This window comes from Dermacentor albipictus, unplaced genomic scaffold (assembly GCF_038994185.2).
Source record: "Dermacentor albipictus isolate Rhodes 1998 colony unplaced genomic scaffold, USDA_Dalb.pri_finalv2 scaffold_23, whole genome shotgun sequence".
Classification (NCBI taxonomy): Eukaryota; Metazoa; Arthropoda; class Arachnida; order Ixodida; family Ixodidae; genus Dermacentor; species Dermacentor albipictus.
Window position 1 is genome coordinate 3252501 of NW_027225577.1, and position 26848 is coordinate 3279348.

The 26848-nt window shown below is 47.7% G+C and overlaps 1 protein-coding gene across 4 annotated transcripts in view; it reads left to right on the forward strand.

The window, feature by feature from the left end:
- Positions 1 to 26848, forward strand: part of LOC135898880 (nuclear receptor coactivator 7-like) — a 165052-nt gene that overhangs the window by 66747 nt on the left and 71457 nt on the right. The window contains exon 1 of one of the 4 annotated variants that reach the window (XM_065428066.2): positions 4359 to 4507. The exons of 2 other annotated variants lie outside the window; for them this stretch is intronic. In XM_065428066.2, the coding sequence (XP_065284138.1) occupies positions 4455 to 4507 (53 nt within the window). In that variant the 5' untranslated portion in view covers positions 4359 to 4454. Of the gene's footprint in view, positions 1 to 4358; positions 4508 to 23366; positions 23539 to 26848 lie in introns of those variants that run through there. One more of the 4 variants, XM_065428067.2, reaches the window with a different exon arrangement.

Genomic DNA, 26848 nt, shown 5'->3' on the forward strand with positions numbered 1-26848 from the left:
GGCAAGATATATACCGGAGCGATACGGTCGCAGTCATCGTTGCAACATCAAATATCAGCACTGATTTGAAAGCCTGCGCTTATCCAGTGGAGATACGCCCTCGATGCTCAATAGAAATATGGGTTGCTCCGACATTTGTGAAGGGGCATAGCGAGCGGCAGTTATAACAACCTACGTTGCCAGTATTCCGATGGAACGGGTTTAAAAATGACGACGTGCCAGCAAACTGCGACGTGCTATAGCGCGGAAGTGTTGTCTTGTTTTGCCTTGCCGCATCTCTCCTTGGAAAGTTGGCGCAGGCAATTGCAGGCCATTTTAAGCTTTGAAATTATAAGGTTTTGCTTGCCAAAACCACGATCTGATTATGAGGCAAGCCGTAGTGGGGCACTCCAAAAATTTGTACCAGCTGGGGTTCTTTAACGTGCACCTAAATGTAAGTACACGGGTGCTTTCGCATTTCGCCCCCATGGAAATGCGGCCGGCGTGGCCGGCATTCGATCCTGCGACCTCGTGCTTAGCAGCCCAACATCATCATTTTAAGCTTTCTCTGCTTCTTGACACTTGCAGCGCCATGCAAGGATGAATGGATGGATGTCATGAGCGTCCCCTTTGGAACGGGGCGGTGGGTTGCGCCACCAAGCTCTTGCTATTATCATTCCTTAATGTCCTACCTGAGTTAAAGAACCTAGAAAAACCTGCCTAGGAAAGAAAACCCACGATCAATTCGCATAACCAAATTTTCTGACCTCATATGGAGAACTTCGTTTTTGTACGTCTCCGTTTTTTGCCATTTCCCTACTTTTCTTCCATCAATCTTCCGATCACCTCTTATTGGTCTCTATTGTGGACATGTTTACTTTCCCCCTGCTCTCTCTAAACCCAAGGGCTTCAAGGAGGCCAGTGGTGCCTACATGGACCGCTGGGCAGATATCTTCGCATTCTAATCAAACATGCTCCATCGTTTCCCTAGCTTTACAGCAGCAAACACATGCTTCTTCTTCCTTCTTATAAATCGCTTTATAGGTGCATGTTCTAAGGCATTCGGATTTCGCTTAGAAAAGTAATGAGCTTCCCTTTGAGTTATCATAAATTGTTTCTTTCCTGATTTCGTTTTTTCCTCTTAAGTAGTTTCTCATGGCAGTCCTCCATTAAGTTGCCCCCCAGAACTCATTGTACCGAGTTTCAGGACGTTAAACCCCGTAATTTAAATTTTATTTCTGATTTCGCTCTTCCATGGGCATCACACTTATGCTTGAATCGAGAATGGCATTTTAATTTTAAGTGCTGAGGCGACCTGTACGGAAGTACGGCTTTGCTGGCAGCACTTCCATTTCGTCGGTGTTCTCCGCGAACAGCCTTTTTGTCGAAAGACTGGCTCGTGCTTGCGCGCGAAAGAACTTGGCGGCTAAGCCTGGTCGATCGGAAAGAAGAAGCACCAAAGAAATTACATCGGATTGCATGCATTCATCGAAATCCTCCCGGCTCCTCGATTGGCACCATTCTTTTTTTTTTTTTCTCCCCACCTCGTCGTCTTCGATTTTTCTTTTCAGGCGGTGCTGCCATATACCTGCATCTTTTCTCTCCTCTGTAATTGGCCCTCGAGCGAAGAGCGTTCTTTATTTTTCTTGCCTCGGTATTCTCGTACGTACTCTCGGCGGTATTGTCTCCTGCTCTTGACTCTTGATAGCCTTGTTCGTGCGGTTTGCGGTGTTCGTTTTTGCCCGTTCTTTGCGAAACCAGCGGCACGTGTCCGAAATCCCTCTTCGTCGAGAGACCCGTGTATCGTCGCCGTGGTTCGGTGCATAGGAAAGTGGAGCCGCCGGCTTGTAGTGGCTCCGAGAGGACTTAACCGTACCTTCGTAAACGCTGTTCGCCTCGCCGTTCCGCGAGCCATCGTGCTCGCTGCCAGCGAGGGAGGGATTCGCCGCCAAACCGATGTTTCGGCGCCCCATTTCCCGCCTGATTTGAGCCGCCTTTCGGCTATAGTCGCTCTCCTGGTGAGCTTTGTTATGGTCTAGTTTCTTCTTTGCAAGTCTGTTTACCTTGGGCTATTTGGTCATGAATGAAGGCATGAACCTTTGGAAAGCCAAACAAAGAAGAAGAAAAAGCGGGCCGTTCTTCTCACTGTATCAGAGCCTTTCATGTGAACGTGCGAAAGAGTTGCCGAGTCTTTGTGCTAGTTGCCTCGTGCTGCGATGTGCAATGACTATAATCTGTTACAGAAGTGTGTGCGGCTAGGCTGTGTGGTAGATAATCACGGTATTCAAGTGCGAAGACACAACCGAGACACGCAAACGCTTACGTAGATTTGCTTACTAAAATCATGGAATATATGCAAGCTACATATTAAAAAAAACCGTTTTTCTTGTCTCGATTGGTCTGAGTGTGTTTTTGTTCGTGCTTCAACACCACGTATAATTCACCATGCAGTGGATTGTCTGTAGCGAACGTGCTCACAATGGAAAGCAAACGAAAGAGGACGCTACCCTCGCGGACAACTTTCTGTGGCAACGAAGGGAAAGCTACTGGCGCGTGGCTGTTGCACACGTGTTACGACGCCAAGTAGTCCGCCAGCGTCTGACAGTGCTTTTTGGTTGCTCGGAAAAGACGCTGAATCGATGCAGCTACCACGTGCGAGGGTTTCGCATTTGCCCAGACGCGGTAGGGAAAAGCCACAAAATAAGTAAACCTTTACATTCAGTCGTGTGCTTTGCTCTGTTTAACAGCTGCTAATAAGGTGTTTATATTTGCTCTTCCCGAGCCCAAAGTAACGTGGATGGAAACACGGGACTCTATTCAGAAGCGCTCTCTCTTCTGCGCGCGTTGCCTCCGTAGCTTTGCCTTCATTGCTACAGAAAGTTGTCCGCGAGTATAGATAGCTCTCCTGTTAGCCTTAGTGAATACAGAAGCCCCAAAGTTAAGCGGAAGCTGGATTGATAACCATCCTTTACACGATTCGTTGAACGAATAACTAGTGCTAGCTCACGCTCACAACGGTTCACCACAACTATCTTTTCAATTCCAGGGGAATGCCTTTTGATATCGGCTCGTAGTGAATACGGAAGCCTCCAAGTTGAGCGGAAGCTGTATTGATAACCGGTTTTTATTCGATTCGTTGAAAGAATAACTTATTGTGCTAGCTCATGCGCACAACAGTTCGCCACCACTGTCCCATTAAGAGGAAGCTTTAGCTCGGTAGCTCCTATCTAAATACATGTAAAAGGAGAATTCGTTTTTCTCGGCAACCACTGCAGCAAATTCGACGAGGTTTGTTGCATTTGAAAGAAAAACGGAAATTTAGTGATTGTTGGTTTCAAATTTCCGATTTAGATCGTCAGTTTTTTATGAATAATTGGCAAAAATAAAATATGTTAAGAAAACGAAACTGTCAAGTTTACAACTCTGTAACTCAGCATTGAAACTTGATATCACAATTCTGTGAATTGCATCTAATAGTAATCGAAAGCGGACAAAATTGTTATGTTACACATTAATCTAAAAAAAATTTAGTAATATGAAAATACAGCTTTTGCTGAACCCTTGTACACAACGCAACAAATTCACTTAAGACATAAATTCACATGTCAAATTCGTCCGCTTTGAATGATCTAATGGATGCCGTTTACAGAACCGCGATATCTGTTCTTGGTGCAGAGCTATTAATTGATAAACTTCGTGCGTCTATTTTCTTCGGACTATCGAATTTTTGAAAATCCTTTTCAGAAAATTCACCATACATATCGTCTTACTTAGACCATCCCTTAAAATTAATGGTATATAAGCTGGGACCGATGCTTTGAAGTGCTCTTCATTACGTTAAGTTAATGAAGGTCTGCACTTCATTTTTTGTCGTACAAGCGTGAATTATGCAAAGATATTTGTACGTCCACCCTCCTATGCAAACGAATGTTCTTGCAACGAACGAACGAACAAGCTAGCGAGCGAGTGAAGGAAGTTACCAGAGGCGGCGTGCGTTGCAGAAGCGAGCGGTGCTTGTTTTGTCTGCAGGTCGCGTTTGAGTAAGCGCAATCTGCGCACGCCACGTGAGAGTGTAAACAAACTCGTCGCTCGAAAGCCGGCAACGCGTGCCCCAACGTTACGCAATGTTTCAAAACAAAAACAGCTGCCGTCTGGTTGCGCCACCTATTGCGAAGAGATTGAACTATCAACAAAAATACATGGCCTTCATGATTTGGCGACGCGCCACGAGTGGGCCTCGGATGGTTATTGCAAATAGGCAGCCTCCGAGATTGGCTACGCACGACAAACAAAAAAACAGGAGCAAGCGAGGAGTGTACAACCAGCGCCTCCTGTACAACTGGCTGCATGTTGCGAAGGGGCGCGCCGCCTTTGCGTATTCTACCAAACATGGCCGCCTCCTGTTAGCCGAGGGGACCGGTCAAGCTGCCAAAGTACGGAATGTGCGGAGTTTCCCGGTTGCAGCGGCACTGACAATGTCGTACGTCTCCAAACGAAGAACCCAGAGAAGCTATGCTGTCCATTACAAGTAAGTTGAGAGCCAGATTCCCCTCTCGCGGGCTTCAAAATCGGGCGGACTGGCGACTGTGCGTTCGGCCACTGTAACCTGTGGCGGTGGCTGGCGCTGGCTGGCTACGCCAGCTAGCCCTTCGGCTCTCTGCCGCGCGTGCGGAGATGCGACCGCTACTATCGCCGGCCGATGAGATTTCGCATGTTTGCCACCCTTTGTGTGCGTAGAGTGATATCCAAGCCCCACTGGTGATAAGCGGCGGCGTTCTCTCGTACGCTCGATAGGCAGGCCCCGGCCATCTCGCATCATCGCGGATCGTGTCCCCGAGCGGCATTTTTGTTCCGCCGCTATAATCTCTCGGGTGGACTGTCTGACAGCGCTCGTTATCTAATCCGGCGCGTTTCGCCGTAAGCTGCCGTAATCGGACAGTCAACAGTACCAGGGAGCACACGCATTGAGCTAGGGAGAAGGGCCGTCGCGCGAGGAAAGCGCAACACGCGTGGTTTAGGATTACATTGACTACTCGAAATGCAGATAAGCGTGCTGAACACTAGTTTGTTCGCAAGAGAGCTTTGAGTCATCTTCGCTGTCCGTTACCAGGCAGAACGTTGCTTTCTGTGCTGAACTATACTGCAACAACGTTGAACCCAATGCAGAGAGTTCCAAGAAAGTGCCCACGGGAATAATACTAATAATAATAATAATAATAATAATAATAATAATAATAATAATAATAATAATAATAATAAAGGCTCTATGTGAATGGTGTCGGCACGTGTATGTTACGCGGCAACCTCATAATGTCGTGTGAGCTCCACCCACAAGAATGCAGTGCAGCTGCCCGTCACCTCTGAAAGACAGCGGCGCCAGCTGGAGTCCGCTCGCAGCTAAATGACTTTGCTCTTGTGATATAAATGCTAGGCCGACTGAAAAACAAGAAAAGCGCTTTGTTTCACGCTAAAATATTCCCTTTGGCTGGTGTCAGGATTACTCATACAAAATTTGCCCGTACGCTCATTTTTCATCCTAAAACCAGCGACACCAAGACATATATGTGCGGAGAATATAGCCGGTTTAAACGCGCAAAACCGTTTGACGGCACAGCAGAAGATACGCTAGGGACAGGGCCTTTATTTTTAATATTTTATACAACAGTGATCTAACGACGGTATTGCCTCTAGGCATACATAACTCGCCTGCCATTGCACAGTTCGCGCGTTTTCCTTTATTTTATCTCGAATATTGCGAGATGTTATAGCAATACGCGACAGCTAAATGAAATACTTATATTCGTCGAGGGATGCCAGCGTCGCTTCTCTGATGCCTAATACAGTGGCGTCTGCTCGTTCGCTAGTCAAGTGCCTGTGTACATAACTCGGTGTCTTCGTTTGATGTAGCGTTGTGAAACGATTTCGAAACCTCGCTGAGGCATCAGTGGTTCGCGTCGCCAATTTGTCGCAGTGGTACGCAGTAATTACGTCTTCCAGCTTACCCGGAAAGCAGCATCTTATTCGGCGAGCTTCCCTGTCGTCGTCGAGGAGGACACAGGAAAGCCACAGGAACGAAACGGGCACTTTACACTGCTCCACGAATGCAAGAGTAAGAACACGATAGCTGAATAAGACTGAGTAACAGAGCCACCTATAAACGCAAAAAGCGGACGAACCATGTCGTTTGACGACGAAATGAAAGCAATTAAGGAAATAGTGCGGAACGACACAACCATGGCAGTTCTTTACCGCGGCAGACAAAGGTGACAGCACAGTCCTTCTGAACATGTTACTCCGAGAAAGTAAGAGGAAAAAATACCGGAAAACCATCTTTCGCAACGGCCCAAATTCTGGAACCTACAGTAAACATACCGAAACGGGTCGGCGCTAGCATAAGGTCTATTCGATTCAGCCAAGTTTCTCTGCACCTTCTGCACCCATTCACGGTGCACTGCACCTAGACCCTCGATTCCCCGAGGTGCAGCAGTGCTCCCTGTACCCCCGTGCTCGATTGAACGGGGTGCAATGCAAGCTGCCCTCCGCGGTGCACTGCACCCTTGAACCTTGCAGCGAGTGGGTGCAGCCCAGCACCCCCTGCACCTTTTCAGTTGTGGTGCCGTGCACCTTTTTGTGAATCGAACACACCTATAATTCCACGTCTGATGTACCATCAAAATCCGCAAACCCGGAATTTCCCTGTGCCAGAATGGGGCCCTCTCCTGTTCTCTTGTGCGATCGGTGACCGCGGACAACAGCACGGGTTTATATGATCACTTGCTGGAAATACAGCGTCCCGCATCCGCAGCTCGGAGGTCATAAGTCATCAACCTGACTCCTATAACGTACGTCTCGAAGACGATAAATGTATTGACTCGTTCGGTGTAGTCTCCATGTTTGTCAAAGTATACACCTGAAGTTAGCCGTCACCTGCTGATCGAGACGCCCTGGAACACAACAATAGCCTCAGGGCAGGAAATTCACTGAGATCTGTCGCTTTCTGGGACCCTGACTGTCGAAGGAGGGTAGGAGAGGAGGATGGAATTAGCTCCGGAAATAATAAATAAATAGTACGCACTTAGATACATATCGTGTCTTAAGTAATCATTCAACCCTATAGTTAGCGTGCTTAGCTACCTTCTAAACGAACAAATTCTGTTTCCCTTCCAAGGTTGTTGCTTGAGGGCCTCGCGTATCTTGCGCGTCATTTCATTCCTGCGTCGTTATGAGTCACTCTCGTCTCTTGCCTCGTAAATTATACAGCGCTCGCATACAGTATCTGCATGCTGGCACGTGTTCGTTGCCCATGAATAGCCTTTGTTGGAGCTATAGCGATAACATTTAAGCGCAGACCACCGACGCATTATCGCTCTTCACTATAATTGTGAGTTCACCGTTATCTTTTAGGGGCGCGAGACAGAACGGCGGATCTGTGTTTACAGACTCGTGCATCTTTTTTTGTTGTTGTTGTTTCGCGCTGTACATATTTGCTACCTGCTGGAAATTTCGCCGTTCTGGCGGAGATATTGTACGGGTGGACAAAAAAATGACCATGCATGCGCGTGTCCGCATGGTCAAGATCCTCCGCGTGTCTTTATATTACATACCGCACAAATGTGCACGGCCGTCTTTTCGTGTAGTGTATCATTGCATGCGCTGTTCTTCGTCGATCATGCGCTGTACCAAATCATTCGAGTCTGGCATCCGAGATCGGGCGGCACGCACAATTCTGTAGGCGCTGCCGGATCTCTGAGTCCTTGGCCCAAGCTTTCACCTCAGCTCACGGACAGGAACAGCACATGCGATACGGCCATATAGGCGCACAAATAAAAATTAAATAGTTCGACGACACAACTTCTGACGCAATTAGATGTTTTTATCGGCAGCTAATCATGGCGATTGGTAGTTTGAAGTGGTAAATCTAAAGGTCTTGATGATCCATTTTACCGGTTTATTTCAGCGTAAGTTACTAAAGGACGGTCTAGCTTTTAGGCTCACCGCAGTCGGACTTTCTGGGTCCCAGAGCTACAACTCGCATGCGAGAGGCATATATAGTGAAGAAATCTTGGTCAATTTTGCATATCTTTATTTGGACCTGTAACATATACAGAGGTGCTATATACGCGTGCTATTTTTATTCTTAGGTTTAAAAAAATTTGCATTCAGATCCCATAGAAATGCGGCTACCAAAGATAACACGAATTTCATGTCCTAAGCAAAGAATGATTTTTATTCGCCTGCATGTGGTCAGAGCTGTACCTGAGACTGGGAGGAATGAAAAAGAACACTCTCATTATGAGGCAATTTTACCATCCGGGGATCTTTAACGTGCCCCCAATGTACGAGACACGGGCGTTTCTGCAGTTCGCCCCCATCGAATTGCGGCCGCCGCGGCCGGGATTCGATCCCGCGACCTCGTGCATAGCAGTGCAACACCATATAGCCGCTAAGCCACCACGGCGAGCGGGAAAGAATGCGATTAGTATATTTGGCCCCTTTGAAAGGATCGTTCGTATCACGTATGCCAAATTGCGCACTTACCATTTCCAAGACTATAGCAGTACGCGTTTGTTGTATGTCTTAGCCCTAACCGCCTTGTTAAGAACCCAAGGATATATTCCTTTGGCCCAAGCTACTCCTTGGCTTTGGGCCAAAGGAATATATACCTTTTGATGGAAACCCAATTGCTACCTCATCAGTGCGGCGGTAGTTTCTCTCACTGAAATATGTGGGACGCGTACGTGACCACTGTTTCAAAGGCCGGATCTCGTGTCCAGCCCTTAATGCACCCTTTGCGTACCTTGCCGGCTTTCAATCGATAACAATACTTCAACAGGCGCGCGCTTCCATAATGCCAGTTCACGCATTTATTTTACCTCCCTCTTTTTTTTTTCTGTGCCTTTTCAGCGATTTCTGCGGCGGTAATTGCCATTCTCCTAGTTGGGCCGCTCTCTTTTTCTCTTTCTGACCTTCGATATTCGTGTGACATATCTCACTGGCCTTTCGATCTTTTTTTTATTTTCCATCGTGAAAACGTCTTTTCCCTGATTGCCATTGTCTGATCGGGTGCTTGCGGTTAATTCCAGGGTTTTTTTTTTTTATCGCTTTCTTCTACTTTTGTTTCCGCCTAGCCAGCCGCATATATCTGCGGTGTTCGCAGTTTTCATGGCTCCGTGCGCAGACACCGAGCATTAATGGCGGATATGTCGTGGAACATTGCAACAGAGTGGAAAGGCACGGCAGCGCGCGAGCAGCACAGGGCCACGAGAACCTCCAGTGGCCGATTCCGTGTTCCGGCGCGTTTTCCGAATTAAGCAGAGGGCAGCCTTCATGTTCGGGGCCCTGTCGCTAGCACTTGCGACTGCCCGAGGACATAATGCGAGCACACGCTTCATTTGTGCTCCCACTCCCTTGTGGGTAGTTCCATATACGGCTTTTCAGCGCGCCTAGCGTTGGTTAATTTAATTAAGCCCGCCGAGGTGACTCAGTTGCTATAGCGTTCTGCTGCCGAGCACGAGGTTGCGGGCTCGATTCCCGGTCACGGCGGCCAGTTGTCCACATTTTGGGCGTTAAAATCAACAAACCAATGTATCACTCAGTCAATCTCATGTTACGCCTAACTTTATTTTGTACTCGTCTTTGTGTGTGCCATTTTACAATGAATGAATGAATGAATGAATGAATGAATGAATGAATGAATGAATGAATCGGTCAATCAATCGACCGGTCGCTTGCTTGTCTCGTGAGGTATTCTGCCGCCACGTTTTTGATGGGCGGTGCGCTTTTCTGGGACTTGGCAGTGCACTCGACTACAGCTTCGCCAGCTTATCTCCTGTTGTCTTGCACACATATCGGGAATGCGCAGCGGACACGATTCGATAGCTATACTTAGGAGCCGCACCTCCCCCTCCGCCCTTTGTCTGAACTTGGCGACACGTGTGAACCATGATTGTGTCGGAACATATATGTGTCGACGGGAAATGCGATCTTCGTCATCAGCTTTACTCGAGGGTAATGAGCTTTACCCTTCTTCAGGCTGCCGCCCGTGCAGGAGCATATATGTGGGACTCGGTCGTGGCTCTTGGTTGTTTTATAGTCGAATATATTCATAGATTTATTTTTAAGTCCACTTTGAAGGAACCGATTATAAGTGTGGATCCTCTCAAGTGACTTTTCTTTAAGACAAATAAAATACAAGTGTAAAACCGAACAAACGTCTTTTTTACGAGCCGACAATGACGAGCGCGGAAGGACGGGCGCTCGTCCTTGTCGTCTCGTCACCGTCCGTGTTTCTTTGCGCTGCCGCCTTTTCACATATGTACCAACATCTCCTAATCGTCGCATTAAACATCTTTTTTTGATGCTTTAGAAACATTTTGAAGTTTGAAAGAAATTGTTCATGCGGAAGAAGAAAGGAGGAATTGGACTCGTGAAGTAAACGAATATTTTGCCTCGAAACGTCACTAATATACGCGTGACGAATTGGCAACACTGTCTTAGCGCCCTGGTAAATTTGCTTCCCCTGACCAGCTTAGGTTAACAGAATTCCCGGAGAAAAGGAAAAAAAAAAAGATGGCGTGTCTTTTTCGGTTGAAACAGAAAACGCTGAACCCTGTAGTTATATGGCCGTTTCAGTGGCGTGTGTAGATTTTTCCTCGAGTTCTTTGCTTTCGGATTCGCTTCTTTGAATAATGGTATGTGTTAACACTTCGCAAAGGAAAGTTACTCTATACCTGAACTTCGAGATCGCGTCGGCCTTTCGTTTATGCCTCCCGACTCGCCAAGCTTCAGATCGCGATAAGGCTGTCGTATTTGGCGTTACAGAGGTGGGATGCACGCGAGTTTGTAGCCTAACGTGATAGTTGCCCGCAGTGTTCGATTAGTAGGCGTCTGCGTTATAAGTGGTGTGGGCCATGTTTCCCCCATGAAACCACGAGGTATTGAGTTTGATTTCCTGCCGCGGAAACCACATTTTAATGGGGGCGAGAAAAAAAGGAAAAAAATAAAAAGAAGAGAGAGAGAGAGAGAGAGAGAGAGAGAGAGAGAGAGAAACGCTGCCTAGATTAAGAGGGAATCTTATGTGACCAGAATTATTCCAGAGTCCTCGACTGCGGTGTCTTTTATATTCCCAGTGCCCCTTAAGGAGGTTAACTACAATAAATAAATAAATAAATAAATCAGACAGTCAGTCAGTCAGTCAGTCGATAAAAAATTAGGGGGTTTTACGTGGTAAAGACAGGATCTGATTATGAAGCACGCCGTAGTGGTGGGCTCGGGAAATTTGTACCACCTAGGGCTTTTAACGTGCACGGTTGTTTTCGCATTTCGCCCCCATCGAAATGCGGCCGCCGTGGCCAGGATTCGATCCCGCGACCTCGTGCTTAGCGGCGCAACATTATAGCCACTAAGCAACCACGGCGTAATCAATCAATCAATCAATCAATCAATCAATCAATCAATCAATCAATCAATCAATCAATCAATCAATCAATCAATCAATCAATCAATCAATCAAATGTTGCTCATCAATAGAAGCGCCAACAATAGCGTATTCTGGTTGCTGCACACCACCCGCCTTGGTGGCTTATGGGCTATGGCGTTGCGCTGCTTAGCACAAGGTCGCGGGATCAAATCCCGGGCACGGTGGCCGCATTTCGATGGGAGCGAAATGCAAAAACGCCCGGGGACCGCATCGGGTGCACGTCAAAGATTCCCAGGCGATCAAAATGTTCGGACTCCCTCTCCACCTCTTCCCGCTACGGCGTGCCTCATAATTATATCGTAGTGTTGGCACGTAAGAAGTTAAGAACCCGAAAAGTACATATTTGCTGCACCGTGCCATTGAAGCATTCCGCACGCGTGCAAAGCGGCACCTTTATATTTATTCGCGTGCTCGGACCTTTTTCTTAGTTCCACGTTATCCTCTTTGTTCCACGTGCGTGTGCGATCAGCTCAGTGCGGGATTCAAAGCATTTACCCTCGGTTTACCACTTGACCTCCTCTGTGGATTTCGCCTTCGACCCGTCTCTTTAAAGGGCGCGATGTTTGCGGAGCGTCCCTTCCAAGAAGAGGAGGAAACGGCGAAGAAGCGGAAGGAAGCCTTCTCTTCCGCTCACGTCTAACGGACAAACAAAGTACGTATATATATATATATATATATATATATATATATATATATATATATATATATATATATATATATATATATATATATATATATATATATATATATATATATATATATATATAAACGAGAAGAAAGGGGGTTAAAAAGGGGGTTAACCGAGGGACCCGATATTTATTAGTCATATAATGAGAAGCCAACACTGACACCAAGTACAACATAGGGGAAATTGCATGTGGTTAATAAATGAAATAAAGTAATGATAAATTAATGGAAATTAACGTGGATGAAGAAACAACTTGCCGCAGGTGGGAAGATGGGAAGTCCCACCTGCGGCAAGTTGTTTCTTCATCCACGTTAATTTCCATTAATTTATCATTACTTTATTTCATTTATTAACCACATGCAATTTCCCCTATGTTGTACTTGGTGTCAGTGTTGGCTTCTCATTATATGACTATATATATATATATATATATATATATATATATATATATATATATATATATATATATATATATATATATATATATATAATTCGGCGACAAACAAAGGCGTCCGTGCGAGGCTCGCATTAAATCAATCGATGCCGCGTGCGCCGTCGCCGAGTGCAAAACAATGGCGAGTGCATTGTCCTGCGACTCGAGCGCCTCGCTGTGACGGCGGAGAAATGCATATGCATGCGCGACCCGGCACGGCCCCCCCGCCCCCTCTTCTCTTCCGCCCTCGCATATCCGGGCCGATTGACCAAATTCAGGATGTGCGCGCCTCATCGGTGGTATTGATTCCTATATATGTAGTCGATTGCGCAGCCCCATGCACGCAGACAAAAGCCTGCGGGCCTACCCGTGTGTCGTGTTTGTGGGCCTCCGAGGAGGCTCTGTGTGTGCGAGTGTGCCTGCAATGCGCGCTCTGCAGGAACTCGTATAGGGGCTTACAAAACGCGTGCATTTCTCGCCTTGTTGCCTTGTTGCGCTTGGGAAAGTACACACCCTTCGCGCGTCCGCACGCACGCACGCACGCACACACACACACACACACACACACACACACACACACGCACACACACGCACACACACACACACGCATACACACACACACACACACACACACACACACGCACACACACGCACGCACGCACGCAACCTCATACCTCCCCCCCCCCCCGCACACACACATACACGTGTCGAGGCGTGTTGCAATACGTTGTATTCTTTGCCGTGTATACGCGACCCTCCCCAAAACCAGGCCGCATGAGTGAACGATCAGCGGTTGCGCGTGTCCTCCCCCCTCCTTTTATTTTGTTGTTGTTGCGTGTTTTTGTGATTTCTCAGGGATTGAGAGCAGGACGCGCGCGCTTTCTCGCAGTGTGGGGAAATTAATTTCTGCTTTGGAGGGTTGTCATTTTCTGCGAGCGCCTGACGTGCTAAACTGGGTGCCGCGTCTGTATCTGCAATTAGCGAGGCCTTCTTGTTGGTGACATCAGGAGGAATGCATAGCGTGGTGGCGAGAGATATGGATTCGGCCTTGCGCAAGTGACGGAAAGATACGTTTCCGCAGGGACGCGTGTGTTTTGCTGGTGCGCTATCGCGGTAGTGTACGTGATTCGTGATTCTGCGACAAAGACAAAAGCGAAAGTTCCGTGCTTGCTATCAGCTTGCTATGGAAGCGCACGTGCAGCTTCCAAATCCGGGATGCCTGCGCTGATATTGTTGTGAAGAATTTTAAGTATATATATATATATAAAGAACTTGAGTGGTGCTACAAGGTAAACAGAACAAGTATTTAATTTCGACAGTTTCGATCGGTGGACCGATCTTCGTCAGGGTTTACAAAAAATGGCAGTTCGGCCGTAGTAGGGAAGACACCAGACCGGGTACCCGGTCGTTCTTACATACATCAAACCGAGAGGAACAGTTGTGACAGTCATTGATTTTCGGCGCCTTGGCAGATTTACAGCGGCCTTTGGCCAAAGGCCGCTGTAAATCGAGGCCGCTGTAAATCGAGGCCGCAAAGGCCGCTGTAAATTTTCGGCGCCTTGGCAGATTTACAGCGGCCTTTGGCCAAAGGCCGCTGTAAATCTGCCAAGGCGCCGAAAATCAATCACTGTCACAACTGTTCCTCTCGGTTTGATGTATGTAAGAACGACCGGGTACCCGGTCTGGTGTCTTCCCTACTACGGCCGAACTGCCATTTTTTGTAAACCCTGACGAAGATCGGTCCACCGATCGAAACTGTCGAAATTAAATACTTGTTCTGTTTACCTTGTAGCACCACTCAAGTTCTTTACGTTTGAAAGGTAGCCTGAAGAAACCCTCTTTGCCTACACACACACACACACACACACACACACACACACACACACACACACACACACACACACACACACACACACACACACACACACACACACACACACACACACACACACACACACACACACACACACACACACACACACACACACACACACACACACACACACACACACACACACACACACACACACACACACACACACACACACACACACACACACACACACACACACACACACACACACACACACACACACACACACACACACACACACACACACACACACACACACACACACACACACACACACACACACACACACACACACACACACACACACACACACACACACACACACACACACACACACACACACACACACACACACACACACACACACACACACACACACACACACACACACACACACACACACACACACACACACACACACACACACACACACACACACATATATATATATATATATATATATATATATATATATATATATATATATATAGTTTGACGACAGGGTTTGGCCGCCGTATCGAAGTGGCGTGCTGCCAATATCTCTGCTACCGCTCTCCTGATCGAGAGACATGCGAGAACCGTTGAGTCTTTCCGCGATCGCATATTTCGCATCGACAAGTGGTGAAGTAACTCTTCGTGGGAGGTGCGCGCGCAGTGTGTCAGCATGGTCCTCCATGGCTGCAGCGAGGGTGAACTGTACCGCACAGCGTGGCGTTTGTTAGTGGTCCCACTTCGGACTCCGTATGCCAGCCGCTACGTGCAGTCCTACAATGTCCGATTATCTGCACGTATATGATACCAGCCGCTTCATTGAACTGTAGAAATGTCTGTCCTCTGCACGTATAGGGACATGGAAGACAACTGGCCTTTGCGTCGCATCTTCGATTCCCGGCCGCTGAGGTCGCATTCCGACGCGGCCTCGATTGAAGTCCCCGTAGTCGGTGCGCATTAAACAGTCGTACGTTGTCCAAAATGATTCCAGAGGCTCCCGCTGCGGCGTTCCTGGGTGTATTTCTGGTACCTCAAACTTAAATCAATCAATCAATCAATCAATCAATCAATCAATCAATCAATCAATCAATCAATCAATCAATCAATCAATCAATCAATCAATCAATCTTAATGAAAAACTGGGTGGCGTACATTAGCGCAAAGAACTCATTCAGTCTGAGGGACAAGAAGTGCTTCGTTCACCGAGTTGTCCCTGTAACGTTATGACTTCTGTATAATTATTCGATGCAGACAAGATTCCGCAAGGACTCAGGATATGCGGTTCAGGCTGGACCAATGTGTGCGCTGAGGCGCCAGACGGGTGTGAGTCACACCGAGCGGCGCTGCCGCGTGCCTCCATCCTGATCTTCAGTGTCGCGACTCTCTCCCCGTAGTTGAACGCGGCTGCTGCGTGTACATAGCGATATATATTCCAGTCCACACATGTGTTCGCCTTGCGTCAACGGGCCCGCGTTCACGTACATGCACTGTTCGTGAGTCATCGCGGGGGCCCCAGCCCGCTCACAGGCGCCGTATAAAAAGTGATTGCCGGGAGGACGCGTTTGTATAGGGTCTCTCCGCCCGCTTCACTTTTGCGTGTATACCCGGCGCTGTGTATACTGTAGAGTAGAACGATCGATCCGCAGCGTTCCTGGCGTGCCGATGCACGTGCTCGCGATATTTGCGCAGGGGTCACGTGCGGGCGAAACCCTGCGGTAATGCTGGCCAACACGTGCCTGCGTAACCCATGAGTCCATCGTTTAAAATGCACCGTATACACAGGCCAGACCAGTCAGTTGAAGGTCGAAAGCGGGTCTTTGTGCGGCGCCGGTTGGATGCAGAGTGATGATGGTGTGTTGTTGGGTGGGTATAAACGCATTAAAAAAATTAAATTATGGAGTTTTACGTGCCAAAACCACTTTCTGATTATGAGGCACGCCGTAGTGGGGTACACCGGAAATTTCGACCACCTGGGGTTCTTTAACGTGCACCTAAATCTAAGTCGACGGGTGTTTTCGCATTTCGCCCCCATCGAAATGCGGCCGCCGTGGCCGGGATTCGATCCCGCGACCTCGTGCTTAGCAGCCTAACACCATAGCCACTGAGCAACTACGGCGGGTTATAAACACATCGTGCCACACGCGTGGAAATATGAATATAATATAATAAAATAAAGAACTGAACTGTGAATGCCAGCTAGTGGGATGCTTCGCTAAGGCGCATTGAAGTGAAACACAAAATTTCGGGTGTCGCATGCAGCACGCCCTTCTGTACGGGGAAGATGCAAGTGTACCTAGAAGGAACAGCTGGAGAAATGGTTTGTGTACTGTCGCCAACGAGTATCGGTCTTTTAGCCGCTAGGCGAACGCCTTGTGTCGTGAAACAGCTACAGAGACGAGTGCGAGCGTCACCTGATAAGCTGTCTCTCATCACCTTTAAAAAGTAAATGGGATGGATGGAGGACCTTTTGATCCAAACACTCGCTGCATTGTACAGCTATACACGTGTGAAGAGTCGGCGTATAGACCGAGCGCCTTTGCAAGTAAATTGTACCGCCTGACATACGAAACTGTACGTGCGTGCTTATTGTGTTGTAATCGAGAGCTTCACTTCAGCAACTCGCTTGGTTCCGTGATCCCATTATGTATATGTGGCCTTTGCATTTCCTTTAACCTCTTTTTTTTTCGTTTTGGCGCTTGCAGCACTCGATAGTGCGGCATGCGGCTATTGTTGTTATTACTTTTTCATCGCGTATTATACGCGCAGTTGCACGCATATTATTTTCAGCCGTCTGTAGCGTATTTGTTGGCTATAGGGTGTGATGCGGGCACAAAGGCAAAGCGCATATGAGAAACGACCGTTCATTGACAAAGGTTTGTTCCCATTGAACATGTAGTTTTCCCAAATAACTATAGAGTAATGAATTATTTGCATCTATGTAGAATCTTGTACTTTTCCCAAATAACTATAGAGTAATGAATTATTTGCATCTATGTAGAATGTTGTACTTTTCCCCGTTTCTCTACTCCCGCCCTCCTTTTCCTTGCCCCTTCAAATTTTTTCCACACCACATCATTGTTCACGTTTTTTCGTTGCGTGTGGAGGTATGCGTCATAACATTGCATGCGTATAGGGCTTCTTTCTTTCTAAATACTCCGACACATCATCGCTCAGTGATGGCTATGGAAGCATTTAATCCGTTATTGCGCGGGTTATTAACCCCTCCGCTCTCGATCTCCTTTTCTGTTTGTTGTCGTTGCTCGTTTCACGCCGAATCAGTGCGTCAGTGCGTTGTATGCTCGCAGTTGCAGGAAACGTGCGAGTGAGTTCATGGTTATCTTAAAACCAAACGCTGATACTCCGCACAACCTCTCCACTTCGCGCCTTGTATACACAGTGCGCCATTAAGATAGAGAACATCTGACTTGAGTTTAAGAGAAAGCTTTAGCTCGGGCCCAACTCTGGCGCGTCCTATTCAAATACATGTAAAACGCAAAAACGTTTTTCTGAGAAAACCCCTGGACCGATTTTAATGAAACTTGTTACATTCGAGAGAGAAAGTAAAATTCCAGTGACTGTTGCAAGCGAAATTTCTATTTAGGGCTTGGGCTTCTTACAAAAAGTTTCTCAAAAATTTGAAAGTATGAAAAAGAAAATGGAAGCACGAAGTTTACAAATTAGTAGCTCTGCATCAAGAACAGATATCGCGATTCTGTAAACGGCATCCATTAGATCATTAAAAGCGGACAAAGTTGATATGTCAATTTATAGCTTACGTGATTTCATTACGCTGTGTGCAAGAAGTCTGCAAAGGCTGTATTTCCATATGAAAATTTTTTGAGATTCATGTGTAAGATACCAATTTTGTCCGCTTTAGATGTACTATTAGATGCAATTCGCATAACTGTGATATCATTTTTCCTTGCTGAGTTACAGAGTTGTAAACTTGATAGTTCAGTTTTCTGAAAAGTTCTGATTTTTGACAGCTTTTAATAAAAAAATTGACGACCTAAATCAAAAACTCGAAACCAACAGTCACTAGACATTAAGTTTTTTTTTTTTTAATGCAACCATCCTCATCAAATTTGGTGTAGTGGTTGCTGAGAAAAACGAATTCTCCTTTTACATGTGTATATATAGGGGCACCCCGAGCTAAAGCTTCCTCTTAAGTGTATGCAACTATCTTTTTCCCGCGCTGAAGTAAAGGGAAAACAATTAATGTATTCGACATCAGGGAGCTATATGTCAAATGCGGCCCTTAGTGGAATTATGTTTTTTTTTTTCAATTTCAGTTTATTCTTTCCGTTTACGTCACAGAATAATACACAAATAGTGTCTTGGTGTGTATATATATATATATATATATATATATATATATATATATATATATATATATATATATATATATAAGCTTCCAGGAGCATGTTTAAGCGACGCGTCAAATCCGCGAGCGCTGATATATGAGTGAAATTCTAAGGAGCTTTAATATGACGTTCAGGGGTGCTCTCCTGGACACCGCCAGGTTTTGCCGCATTGTCGAACTGGCCACCTGTGTCGGCTCTTATTGGCCCACGGGTTCGTTACAGTCTCTCTGATGGCTCACAGCGCTGCGGTTGGGCTGGGGCGCGCAGCATAGGCTCAACTCGAGATCTGCGGGTGGAGAGCCCTGCTCGGCCGATGAAGGGTCGCGAGGAGGAAGGTGTCTGTTGGAAAAAAAGAAGAGACATAGGACGAGGCTGCGAATGGCGTTTTACGCTTGATGAAGAAAAGCACTGCCGGCCAGAAGCCATGCATGCAGCTAGTGACATCGTTTCTACAACGCCATGCAAGACGCTGCCTTTGCGAGCGTATCTTTGTGCTTTTTTCGCTGAGCGAGCACGAAGATGTCCAAGAACGATACATATGAGTGCCCAGGTTACTCCTATACCGCCGTATTATACCGGCGCCACATTCGACTCGCGGCGTCGGCCCGTTGTGGCAGTCGGCTCCTACTCGTATAGCGGGTTCGATACCCTGGCGCACCGTGGGGCACCGTGGCTGTGCAAGAGAACCGCTCGCTTACTGATACTTCAGCGTCCGTCCAGGACCACGCCAAATGTCAAAATTAAAACGGAGCCCCTCACTCTGCCTTGCCTACCCCCCCCCCCTCCCGCAGCACTGTTAAATATTTCACGTATTATTATTATTATTAGTTCGTTCCCGTTGCGGCACACCGTCCGGGATGCAGACTCTCACGCTGAGAAGCCGCGTAGCCGACCGCACGCTTCTCTCTCGTCAGCGCCGCACGACTTCTGTTTGCGGGAGGCGTTAGTTCTCCTTTTCATTCCAGCGCTTTGTGGTCGCGTGCCGCCCTCGCCGCGCTAGCGCTGTTCTCGCCCCCCCCCCCCCCGACTAATTGGCCGGCGTCTCCACTCCTGCCTTTCTCTCTCTCGTTTCCTTCCTCAAGTCGCCTCCGTCACGGGCCGACACGTCTCTCACGAAACGCGTGACGGCGGGACTGCTGCGGGGCGCGCCTTGGATGCTGTTGTGGGGCGGGATGCGAGACGCGTGTGCATGGTGCGGGGATCCGTACTACTACTACTACTACTACTACTACTACTACTACTACTACTACTACTACTACTACTACTACTACCACACACACACACACACACACACACACACACACACACACACACACACACACACACACACACACACACACACACACACACACACACACACACTCACTCTCACACACACTCACTCTCACACACACTCACTCTCACACACACTCACTCTCACACACTCACACACACACACACACACTCACTCACTCACTCACTCACTCACTCACTCACTCACTCACTCACTCACTCACTCACTCACTCACTCACTCACTCACTCACTCACTCACTCACTCACTCACTCACTCACTCACTCACTCACACACACACACTTCTCCGAAGGTGTCGGTGGGGCCGCTTGCACTCGCAGACTATACACGCTATGTTTGCCGACCATATTCTGCTACACCGCCTATCACCGGCGATCGAGGGAAAGCACCGCGCAAATCGCCGGAAATCTGATCCCGCGTTCGGATAACGCCGTCAGAGCAGGCACCGGCCAAATTTGTGGCATCGAACATTACATCGGGGGCGGGCAACTTGCTAATTAAGAACGGTCCTCAAAAGCGAAACTGAACTTCGAGAATTCAGATTCAGCCTGGGATAAGCTCCTGAATGTTGAAGGATAAAAAAAAAAGTGATGAAGAAGAAAGGAAGAAGTGAGGTTACTTAAGGACGCAGGGGCAGTTAACGAGTGATTCGGGAGCGAAGAACGAAGTGGCTTAACGGCGGACGACGAAGCAGTAATGTCGCCTTTACGCGTAACCGATTCGCGACGACCACGCCTGCCTGCCGTTCCACGTCACAGAGCGAGCCCTCATTAGCGATAATCGCGACGTCCGAGAGCGCGCTTGCGCCTATACCTCGATGCCCTTTAAATGCCTTCACTCAATTGCCGCGTCTCGGCAGTTTCCCCCCAGCAATGAAACAACCCAAATAGACGAACAGAAAGCACGTTGTTGTTGCGCTGTTGTGCCCCCTCCCCCCGTCCTTTCTTCCCGTGCATTCCTTGGCGTCTTCCGGCGCAAGAGTGTGTAAGGCACACCGAGTGGGTGCACGCAGCCTGCAGGGACGCTTCTTCCGTTTCCGCCCCTTCCGCACACGCAGGCGTCGTGTATGTACGCGCCATCCTGCATGCGCGCACATGTCATCCGATCTGCGTCCCACTCTGTCTCCGTTATTCTTATGACTTTTTTTTTTCTTCTGTCGCCTCCTTTACGTCGCTCTTTCTGTAGAGTTCGTTCCCTCAGTCGCCGCCGGCTTCGCGTGTCGTGACTCACGTGACCCTGTCTCCGCGTCAGCCGTACATTCAGGGTGTTTCAGCGAACACTTTCGATAGCTAAAAAAAAAAAAAAAGCTTGCGGCAGATAGCACAATTCTAGTCCATGAGCTGGTCTGCTCGAAAAGGCGGACATTACTTGAAAAATAATAATGTTAACAACAATAAAGTTGAAATGCATAATCGATCAGTTAACAAGAATTCACCAATTAGGTTTTTAACTAATTTACCTTAGGGCACATATTGCAATTTACAAATTCTAGCGAGCGAGATTGCAAGGCATGTTCACTCGGAAAAGAATTGTGTGGATGACACCATGTACGAGACGTGCGCCGTCAAACTTGCGGCAAAAATGCGCTGTCGTCCCACTTACTTTCTTGGCAAAACGTCCTTTTATGCATTCAAGCACAAAAGTAACTGGAACGACTATCCATTTCTCCGCCAAGTTCGGGAATTAATATCTCGAAACTGGTGTCATCCAGAGAATTCGTTCCAAGTGGATCGGCCTTGCGAACTCCCCAACTAGAATTTGCAAGTTGCAATATGTGCCATAAGGTAACTAGATGAAAACTTTATTAGTGAAATTTTGTTAGTTAGTCGATTATGCATTTCAATTCTTTGTGCAAGTAATGTTCGCATCTTCGAGTAGACCAACTCATGAACTAGAATTGATATCTGCCACAGGCAACGGCAACATAAAAAAATAAATAAATAAAAGCGTTCGCTGAAACACCCGGTATATAGTCGACTTTTCCACCAGCACGACGACTTTGTCGCAGAACTTGTGAAGCCGGTTTTCCCCCGCCGCGACAGAGAATGAAAGCACAAAGGACAAAATAGGCTTCGAAAACGCTTACAACCGCGCCCATATCATCTGCGTTGATTCTTTTCATAGACGTTTATATACACACACACGGGCCCGTCATCCTGCCATTTTGCACGCACGCAGCGCGCCTGGGAGCAAGTCCCGCGTGCCGTGCCGCTGCGCTCAGCTGTTTTGTATCCTTCACTCCTCGCGACCGGTGTCTGGGTCTCTTCCTCTCTCGCCTCCCTCCCCCTGTTCGCCCTTTCCCTTAATTCTCCACGTCGTCGATACTTCTCACTTTGTTTGTCTGCCGCTGTCTTCCTTTGTGCCTCCTACCGAATAATCATTCCCCCCCCCCTCCGCGCGTTGGATACAGTAGGGTCTACTAGTTACTGCGGTACACTAGTTTACAGGAGCGTCATCCTTCGTCGCCGCCATTTTTTCTCTCGTTTCTTTCCTCGTCGTACATCCTCCCGCTCGTAATAGCTCGTTCTCCCATCAGAGGGCGCCGCCGTTCGAGTGTTCCCGTTGCTGTCATTCTCTTTCGTTTGCACCGGTTAAACAAAATAGCAAATAAAGAAGGAAGAGAAAGAGACTGAGAGAGAGAGAGGCGGTGTCTGTCGTTTAAAGTAAGGCGTCCTGCTGTCACGTCGCTGAGTTTGCGCTGGCAGCGGCAGCGATAAGATACCGCTCTACTTTCCGCCCTCCGACGCCGCCGCCGCCGGCCTTCGATACGACGTCGACCGCTGATACAAAATATCGACTGCGTGTTCGCTATATTTGCGCCCGCGCTCTTGTGGGCCGTTCAGTGCCGCGTCGAGCAGCATCCGTGGTCGCCATCCGAGTACGTCATTTCAGAGTTGCCGTGGTGACGTCGAAGCCGTTGTCACTCTCCGGTGCCCGTTGCGTGCCTATACAGCTGATGTGCGTATACAGCAGGTCGTTCTTGTGCTCCCTTGCCGCTCATCATCGCTGCGGCTCAGCGCTGAGGACTCGCTCATCGCCGTAGTCGGGGAACCATCGTCGTCGATTCGTTGCTGAACAGTGACGGGCGGCTGCCGGACCTCGCCGTGTTCGTCGTTTCAGAACGGGCGCAAGAGCGGCAAGCGAAGCTATTGCTTTCTATTTTATATTATTGTAGCCGTTCAAATAACTGTGCACCAAGTCCCGGCAAGCAGCTGACTGAGTAGTGACTAAAAGTACGCCGTTCGTGCGTCGCCTGACAATTGCCACGTTGGGCACGATTGCCGGTGTCTGTGGTCCGATTGCGTTGGCCTTCTGGACCCCTCCGCTGTTTCCTCTGGTGCATCCGTGATTGTGTGTTTCCGTGTAAAGACGATCGAGGCAGAAGAACGATGCCGGCGTTTACGAGAGCCCTGGCCGTACTTCTCTACAACAAAATTCGGTAAATGGAATTTTTTTTTCCTTTGCTCAGCCGTTGTCGCGCGACATGCCCTGTCATGCAGCCATGAAATAGTGCGTATAAAATACAAATTTGAGTCAATAGATGTGGACTGTTTAGACTACATTTCGGATATGTGACGTCCCCAGAGTTCATCTAGTATATGAAGTATAACAGTGGTTTGTAGACTTCGTCAGATTATATTAGACCACAGGCTTTCTGCAGAGAATCTATGGGGAATTTTGTGAAAGGGCGTCGGTTGCGATGCTGCGAGTGTGGCGTATACACTCGACTACAGTGAAACGACGTATTTCCCCGGTTTATAAAGAGCGCCCGCTGTCAGACGTCGGATCTGATATGATGCGTTCCTTCTATACCCGTGTGTATGGGTTGAACGAATGCCTTAACGATGGTATGTACTGTATAAATGCGTGAAGTTTCCATCACGGCTGTGCCGCAGTTGCTCGCGGCGTCGACTTCAAGCCAGCTATAGGAGATATTCAGAATAGACCACTTAGGAAAATGTTATTTTGGTTCTAAAACATCTCATCTTTCTCCATTGCGGCTTTTCTCCGTGGTTGTGTGCAGCCGCCGCCATGATTAACGAGAGAATTTAACCTCAGGTGGCTTAACTTGACAAGCGTGAGCTCTAAGCAGTCCTGGAGATAAAATGCTTTCGAAACATTCAAGGCACTCCAACCTGAGATCTGCAGAACCCTCAGCAGCAGATGCAAAAAGGCGCTCGAGGCGTGTTCGAGTCAAAAATGACGGAGACTGTACGTGTCTATTCTGGAAAACGAGTCAGTCAAAAAGTGGCGAGAGTGCGAAGTTGAAAGTGCATGCATGTGTGTGCAGCATTCGAAGAATGCTTAGAACTCTGAGGGACCATCCCTGATATATATTCCTAGCACAAGGTGACATGTCTACCAGTGACACGTTTACGGGTACTTATATACCAGCGGTATTATGGAGGGGGGTAGACACTCGCATTTTCTTGCAGACGAGTCGCTTTGATCCATGCTTACATTAGTAGGTGCTTCCAAAAAAAACGAAAAAAAAACAACGGGTCTTCAGGGGATGACCTCTCCCCAGAGACGCCCCTCAGAAATAACGCGCTCGGGCGAGGCCATGGCGCAGCAGCAGCTCGCGTTTTGTGTGCAGTGGGTCGCGGAGCAGTCTCTCGCTTTCTTTCGGATTAGATGCCGCTGTGTCTCCTGCAGCGTCCGTACCGCTGTACAGAATTGTTTGCTATAGCAGACATCGTCTTCGTACGTACTCGAAGTGGTTGGTTGGGCAGAGCAAACGCAGGTTTATGCGCATCTTTTACGAGACAGACGTCAGGGCTTCTGCCGCGCGACGAAGTGCGGCAAACAACGGCTCAACTTAATGTCTCCCGAAGAAACAAAGAAAGAAAAAAAGAAAAGAGGGAAATGGCCGTACATGCCCATTGTTTAGCCATACCATAGCGTGGAAAAATTCTGGGAACACTACCGGCACATACTGTATACCTCCGCTATGGTCGCGCACATCCCTTCCTTGTTTTGTTATCTGTTTCTTGCTTGTTTGTTTGCTTCGTGGGCGCCGCGAATCATTTCATGCGCGCACTGCAGTCTGCGACAATCGAGACAGGCTTAATCCGTTGCGTGACAGTCGCGAGACGCATTATGCACGTCTCTGCCGGTGACAGTGACGGATGTCGCCTGCTCAGATGGGACACATATAAAAGGTCTATCAAGAAGAATGAATAGTCAGCCGCGGAACGCGCGCCATACGGCATGCTTTGGAGTCGGGCTAGTGCATGGGCCGCTTGTGTGGTGCCTTGTGCGCAGGGTTCTACGCGATTGGCTGGAGTTTCCGGTACGTCGCCCTGTACGAGAGCCCTGTACCGGGACTCCATACAGCGGGCCTTTCTTGTTTTGTTTTTGTTTTTTTCTCCTTTTTTTGAAACGTTGAAAGTCAGCCAAACTCTCCTTGATACCCAACATGTCGCTTCTCGCTAGGCGCTTCCAAGAATGCAATCATTGCTTTGTTACGAGTGCTCTGCTTGTGGTGGTACAGTGTCACGTGGGGAGCTTGGAAAGTGTGCTTAATGCCACTTAAAAAAAAAAGAAAAGATTCTAATGTGTCTGAGGGAAAAATAAGAGTCGATTAGAGGTGATCGCAGACGCGGAGAAAAGCCTCAGCCTGTAGCACAGGGCTGAGGCTTCTTTTCCTTTATAGCCCATTTTTGGTCAAATGCAACCTGTGCTTGTCGTTTGCGCGTCGCGCTATTTATTACAGATATGAATTTCTCCTCGGAGTCACCATTGATGTCGACACAGTTTTGCAATCAATGTTTGCGCTTGCCACGGCATGTGAAAAAAAAAAGTTATGTTTAAAGTTATTTTTGTTTAGCTTTACATCTATCCAACACTATCCTGGTCACACCTTATACGGCTTCATATCATATTGACCGCAAATAAAAATGGGGACAGCGGAAGAGAACAACAACAACAACAAAAAAAACATTGCCGTCCGTGTTGTTTTTGTGTTCTCTTCCGCTCTCCCCGTCTTTATTTGCGGTCAATATGACATGCAGTAAACACCAACTAGGCCAAACTGAAATTCTTCTGAAGCTTATACGGCTTCAGTGTGAAAAACAGTGGGCTCCATCATCACCGAAATTGTTTTACAAAATAGCGCGATTTTCCATTCCCCAAGTCTTTACTGCGAGTTTTCACACAAGTTTCCATCGTCTTTCTCTTTCGTAAGACGAGGATTTCCCTGAGCAAGCGAACTGGTTTTCGTGAACTTCTTCAGTCATAGTTGAACAGCGACGTCCTTTTGGAATTTTTGTAGCTTGTCCAAACGCTTTGACGTTGATTTGGAGCTGTTCTAGCTGCGGCAATAACTCCACTTGGAACAACGCATTTCGGCCAAGCTTGATGCGCATAGTCGTAGTACGTGGGCTTCATCGTGTGCTATACTAATGTGCCTTGTCTTGAACCAAGCAAAAACACTCCTGGGTGTTTCTCTGTGTAAAGATACTTGATTACCGAAGTGAACGTCAATTGACGTTCACTATAGTGTGAACTATAGGGTATCTCCACAAGAAAAGTATAAAGGTACCTATAAAGAAAGGGGTCAGGCAAGGAGATGCAATTGCTCCATTATTATTCACTGTATGCTTGGAAGAAGTATTCAATCTATTAAACTTAGAAGGCATAGGAGTGAGGATCAACGGCGAATATCTCAGCAACATTCGGTTTGCAGACGACATTGTCCTGTTCCGCAACACCTCACGCGCAAACCCGTCTCCACAAGATATCGACTG